Source organism: Poecilia formosa, unplaced genomic scaffold, assembly GCF_000485575.1.
Source record: "Poecilia formosa unplaced genomic scaffold, Poecilia_formosa-5.1.2 Scaffold787, whole genome shotgun sequence".
Lineage (NCBI taxonomy): Eukaryota > Metazoa > Chordata > Actinopteri > Cyprinodontiformes > Poeciliidae > Poecilia > Poecilia formosa.
The window spans coordinates 22,749-28,238 of NW_006800726.1; the positions used below are offsets into that span (position 1 = coordinate 22,749).

Here is a 5,490-nt window from a genome sequence, read left to right on the forward strand (position 1 = left end):
GTTGACGTCCTCCATGTTGGCGTCCTCCATGTTGGCGTCCTCCATGTTGGCGTCCTCCATGTTGTTGGCGTCCTCCATGTTGTTGGCGTCCTCCATGTTGTTGGCGTCCTCCATGTTGGCGTCCTCCATGTTGTTGGCGTCCTCCATGTTGTTGGCGTCCTCCATGTTGTTGGCGTCCTCCATCATGGCGGTCTGTGTTAGGTCTACTTGGAGCATTTGGTCCAGGTTAGCTGTAGCGTCTCAGTTTCATGATGAAGCTTCCTTGACCTTTGCCCCCACATCTTCGTGAGTCTGGCTCAGACGATGAAGCTCCTGAAGCTGAGGAGGAACGTGGTGAAGCTCTCTCTCTTCAGACACTTCAGCAACACGCTCATCTTTGCTGTCATCGGTGCGTGAATGCTTCCTCTTCCTCCTTTTCCTCTTCTTGCCTTTCTAAAGCTCTGTGTCGTTTTCAGCTTCAGTGATCTTCATCATCTGGACGGCAAAGAACTTCACCATGTCCAGGTGTCGCTCTGTAAGTAAGGAGACACCTTCTTGTCTGTTCGTCATCACCTCTCTAACGTTTTCATCCTTGCTGGTTCAGGACTGGAGGGAAGTCTGGATCCAAGACGCTTTCTGGCGCTTCCTGTTTTCCGTCATCCTATTGGTCATCATGTTCCTATGGCGACCGTCGGCCAATAATCAGATGTATGAGGCGTTCTGGGGTTGGGTCATGTTTTATTCTGTGGTTTTAAGTGGACTGTGTTTGTGTGTGTTAGGTACGCCTTCAGCCCCCTGGTGGACGCTGACAGTGAGGATGAGGAGGAGAAGGAGCCCATGATGAACGAGGCTTTTGGTCAGAAACCTTCATCGTTTGTCTTCCTCAGCCCTTCCTCCCAGCCTCCAGTGAAGCTGCAGTTTGTTATGAAGTGAAGTTTTAGCTTCACCTTTAACTGCTTCCTGTTTGATTCAGGGATCACTGGTTTTAATATTTAATAAGAAATCAGTGAACTTCCCATGATAATCCCTATTAAGTAGTTGATATGTTTGTAAAAGCAGCAGATGACTGAAGTCTTGAGGCTTAGTGTGTTTCTTATATGTTGAAGCTTGTTGACCGTCTGAGTCGAGGTTCTCTGCAGACTCGAAGTGGGCGTGTCTGAAGCGTGAGCTCTGATTGGCTGGCTCCAGCAGCAGAAATCTGACAGGAACGTTCATCAGTGGCGACTGCTTTAAAAAGATAAACTAGAAAGTAAAAAGGTTAAGGCCAGCTGAAGTCACGTTATGCTTCAAATGATAATTTTACAGTTTTTGTGGTTTCCATCCGGGTCAGACTGTAAACATCTGGTTCTGTAGTTCTGGATTGTTGCTATGGAGACCAGATTCTGCAGCTGCAGTTCCTACAGATTTATTACTGAACGGTTCAGCACAGACAGGAAGTGAACAGGAAGCGGACCAAACTTTGGTTGTGATCCACATTTATTCCTCCGGCGCCTTCAGCTGGTCCAGGAACTCTGACATGTTGAAGCTTTGCTGTTTGTTTCCCTTCAGAGGGGATGAAGATGAGGGGGACGAAGACCGAGACCAACGGGACAGCCAGACCCAACAAAGTGGTGAGCTCTGTAATCATCTTCATCACCACCTGTTCATCAGCTTCAGCTGTTTGCTAATCAAGCGGTTCTGCTGTGAACGTGTCGGGACAGGATGAAGATCTGAAGTGGGTGGAGGAGAACATCCCGTCATCGATGGCCGACATGTGAGTCAGATCCCGCTCAGTAACCCAAACCGAGCTAGCCTCCAGCTAACATCAAGCTAGCCTTCAGCTAACTGGCTCCTCTTGTTTCCACAGAGCGCTGCCCCCTCTGCTGGACTCAGACGAGGTCAGTTCCTGCTTCCTGGTGCCAGCTCTACTTCCTGGTTTCACTTCCTGGTTCTGGTATTCCAGTGTGATGAATGTTCAGTTGAGCCACTTTAACCTCTGACCTCCCAGAGGGTTACCATGGTTACCTGATGCACAGAAAAGACTCGGTGTTGTCCTGCATGTAAGCAGCAGGGGGAGCCAATCGCCCAGCAGAGGTGACTGGTTGCCATGGTTACATCATGCTTGTTGTCATGGCGATGACAGGAGGGCTGAGCTGCTGCAGCCATTAATGATCTGAGGACCAGAACCAGAACCCAGTACTGCTGACCGACCTGGTGGATCCGGCTGAGACCAGTTCAGATCCGGTCTTCGGGTCATCTCGTCTTCTTTGGGTCGTGAAATGAAATGAATCCGTCAGCAGGAGCGTAAACTGCGTTTAATCATCGATGATGTCATTGATCCTGATTGGAGCAGACTCCATCAGTCTGTCCTCCATGTTGGTTTGTTCTGAATTAATCCTCTAACCAGCAGCCTTCATCTTGGGCTGTTTATTTTACTGATGATGATGATACGGAGTCAGTCAGGTAGACTCTGATTAGCTTCTCTGTTCTCCTGTTGGTGGTGGTTCAGTGTGAATCATAAAGTTATTACAGGTTATCTGATGAAGATCTGCTGTTCATGAAACGTTATTAAAAACGATCAAACCGTGCAGGCTCCTGTCAGCTCTACAGGACGGCAGACAATGCTAACAGCGATAGCATGACGGCTAACAGGCTAACATCCCGGATGAATATGAACCAGATCAATGAATCAATGAATCATATTGATCTCTCTGTTTCAGGAAACTCAGACGACAAAGCTGGAGATGTCTAAAATGGAGTGAATCGGGCGGAGGTGGAGCAGATGGAGAGACGGCCGGTGTTTCTAAATGGACATGAAGAAGAAATGGAGGAGTGAAGAGTTTTTAGGGTTTTTCTGTGATTCTCTCCTGGCTTTATGAGCTTCGTAAGCCTTTCACTAGGAGCTGAATTCAATCGTTCTGTGTATTTATAATAATCTGCTTTTTGCAGCGCGGCTGCTTGCTTCCATTGTTGTTGTGCAGCGGCGCCGCCCTGCTGGACGTCTGTCGGGTTTGCTTTTATGTTTTTTGCGTTGTGAATTGGTGTTTGGATATTTTTCCTCCTCTAAAAGCCAAAGGGACGAACCAGAGAGAGAAATCACGAGGAATTATTTACTTTTATTTTGTAAAGTTTGTCTTTGTGTTTCAACCAATAAAGTTTTCATTTTCACCTGATTCCTGCTGAAGCTTCATCCTACCTCCTCTTCCTCTGGACAGAACCGGTTCTGGTTGGGCTAAACATGGCCGCCCTCCTGACCCAAACCAACATGATGTCCGCCCGTTGCTCCACCAGCGCCATGGTAACCAGATTAATCCAGACACGCTGCAGATTCCAGGCAGGAATGATCTCGGCGGATCATCAGACCGCCTGGGAAAAGAAACTTTATGGAAAAACATAAATGATCTGATCGGAACCGGCAGGAAGCAGGCCGAGCAGAGCAACAGATCCAAACTTTATGGCTGGAAACACGAGTTTGTTTTTAAGTCCAAAAAGAAAATGATCTGAAAAATACTGGCAAAAATCTGCAAAGGAGGGAAAAGTTTGTTCTTGGCTCGGCTCTGAGGACTCCAACCTCTCCCCCTTTGCCACCTGTAAATAAAACCCAGTGTGTCTGACGCCCCCTGCTGGACGGCCTTCTGTAAAACCTCTTGGAACATGGAGGTAGTTTAGCAGACCCGCGTTTATGTTTGTGATGTTTAGGACAGAAAGTCCTACCATCTCCCCCGCCAGGCCAAGAGTTGTTGTTTTTGGATAAATTAAAGAAAAAAAGTTTTGTTTTTAATTTAATCCGGATTGAAAGCGTCTCTCTTGCTGTGATCGTTTCACTGGCGGAGCAAATGTATTTCTAAAAGATGAGTTTATAGTTTGCGTTTGGCAGAGCGGACCAATCACAGCTTCGCGCTGCTGCTGCTTGACCTGAGGTTGACCTCGGCGCGGATCGTTTGGAGAAGTCCACGTCAAGGTGAGTTTAAGACGAACCGTGTTAGCTCTGGGTGTGCAGCTCTGTGCAGTGGCCCAAAAAGTGGGTACGCACTGTATGCAACGCATGGGGGCGCTGCACTAGAGGGGCGCAAAAATTTACAGCATTTACAGCTGTTTGTGTATGAAATGATCAATAACAGAAGAACAGCGCTGATTAGGCGCCTCTCCTCCCATACAGGCAGCTTGGTTCCCCTTCCAGAACGAGCCGAGGCGCGTTTTCTTTTTAATTTGGGGGGCTCTGACAACAGGAAGCTAAAGATGGACGGCAGGAAAAACTCCGGAAGAGAGGGACGGAAAAAGATGTTGGAGAGACAAAGAAAAGCTTTTCAAAGTGGTTGAAAGACAGAAGGTAAGTAATGTCAGTGTATCAACAGGAGGGTTTTAGGTTAGCTTAACCCTCTTATGACCAACCTGTCGGCGCCGACAGCATTGCGCATGTGTAATTCCCATTACCGTAATTTCTGAACAGTTCAACATACCAAAAAAGTTCCAAAAGTGCAGAAAGGCTGAGACATTGCACTTCCAGGGCATATATGATACATTACGGTAGCCACCCGGGAAAGTTTGATATGAGCTTGACCAATCACAAGAAAGATTCTCCGTTGTGTCATATTTGTCACCCAACCTACTTTGTATTGTACCTCCTGAACGGTTGGCCGCATTCCAAAAAATTCAAAAAATATTAGAAAGTGCATAGAATAATCTTTCCAACGGTGTATCACATGTGCATGTTGCAGCAGATATTAGAGTAAATATTTCCGTTACGTAATTTCAGTGGAGCAGCGGAGCGAGAGAGAGAGAAAACGGCAGAGGACGAGTTGAAATCGTGCAGAAAATTATGGAAATGTCTAAAAGAAAATCCACCAGACTGATAAATGGTCCCAGAAGGCTGATGTCTGAAGGCTGTGAACATGAGAGACATATAACCAGCGAACCAGGTTGTGTAAAATATTTGTACAAGCTAACGTTAGTCATATGAACGCTGCACAGCCATTGGCTAACTGTTAGCTCCATCTTGATTCCTGCATAATTTGTGCAATAATTATTTATTATGCTGAAAATAAAATTGTGGCCTTCCAAAAATAATGTCCTAAGTAATATTTTTACCTAACATGATTTTGGCAAAAAGAAAAAAAAAATCACCACCACTTTTTCTTCTGCCAAAAGATGAATTGTGAGGAAAAAAACAATAACAAATCAGCCAAGTGAGGGATTGGTGACCTGTCCAGTGTGTCCCCTGCCTCTTGCTCCTGACCACTGGAGACGGGTACCAGCACCTCTCAGCCTGAAGTGTGATAGATAAAGTTTGGATGGATCCAGATTGGGATTCTGTCTGCAGCTGGAGAGGAACTGCTTTAGAGTCTACCACAAAAAATGAAAACGCCTGAAATAATTAAATAAAAAAACAGGCATAAAAACTTGTAAATTGGAGGCCAGGCTTCACAGTTTTCTCTGCATTTATGTAATAAAGCTGAAAGTTGTAATTGTTCATCTGAAATTGTTTGCCCCCGTCATCAGAAAGTTTTTGTTCAGTAATAAACCTGAAAATTC

General features: G+C 46.0%; 2 protein-coding genes across 3 annotated transcripts in view; one reads left to right on the forward strand and one right to left on the reverse strand.

The window, feature by feature from the left end:
* The window catches only part of LOC107834825 (SWI/SNF global transcription activator complex subunit snf59-like), a 2,137-nt gene extending 1,850 nt beyond the window's left edge, over window positions 1–287 (reverse strand). The window contains exon 1 of the mRNA XM_016666743.1: window positions 7–287. Coding sequence (XP_016522229.1) covers window positions 7–216 — 210 coding nt within the window. The 5' untranslated portion in view covers window positions 217–287. The remainder of the gene's footprint in view (window positions 1–6) is intronic.
* LOC103131562 (transmembrane protein 87A) overlaps window positions 1–3,131 on the forward strand; it is an 11,733-nt gene extending 8,602 nt beyond the window's left edge. For both annotated transcript variants that reach the window (XM_007543240.2, XM_016666742.1), the window contains exons 14-21: window positions 280–388; window positions 456–514; window positions 584–687; window positions 759–835; window positions 1,528–1,589; window positions 1,680–1,732; window positions 1,826–1,856; window positions 2,679–3,131. In XM_007543240.2, coding sequence (XP_007543302.1) covers window positions 280–388; window positions 456–514; window positions 584–687; window positions 759–835; window positions 1,528–1,589; window positions 1,680–1,732; window positions 1,826–1,856; window positions 2,679–2,720 — 537 coding nt within the window. In that variant the 3' untranslated portion in view covers window positions 2,721–3,131. The remainder of the gene's footprint in view (window positions 1–279; window positions 389–455; window positions 515–583; window positions 688–758; window positions 836–1,527; window positions 1,590–1,679; window positions 1,733–1,825; window positions 1,857–2,678) is intronic.
* Window positions 3,132–5,490: the final 2,359 nt, after the last annotated feature.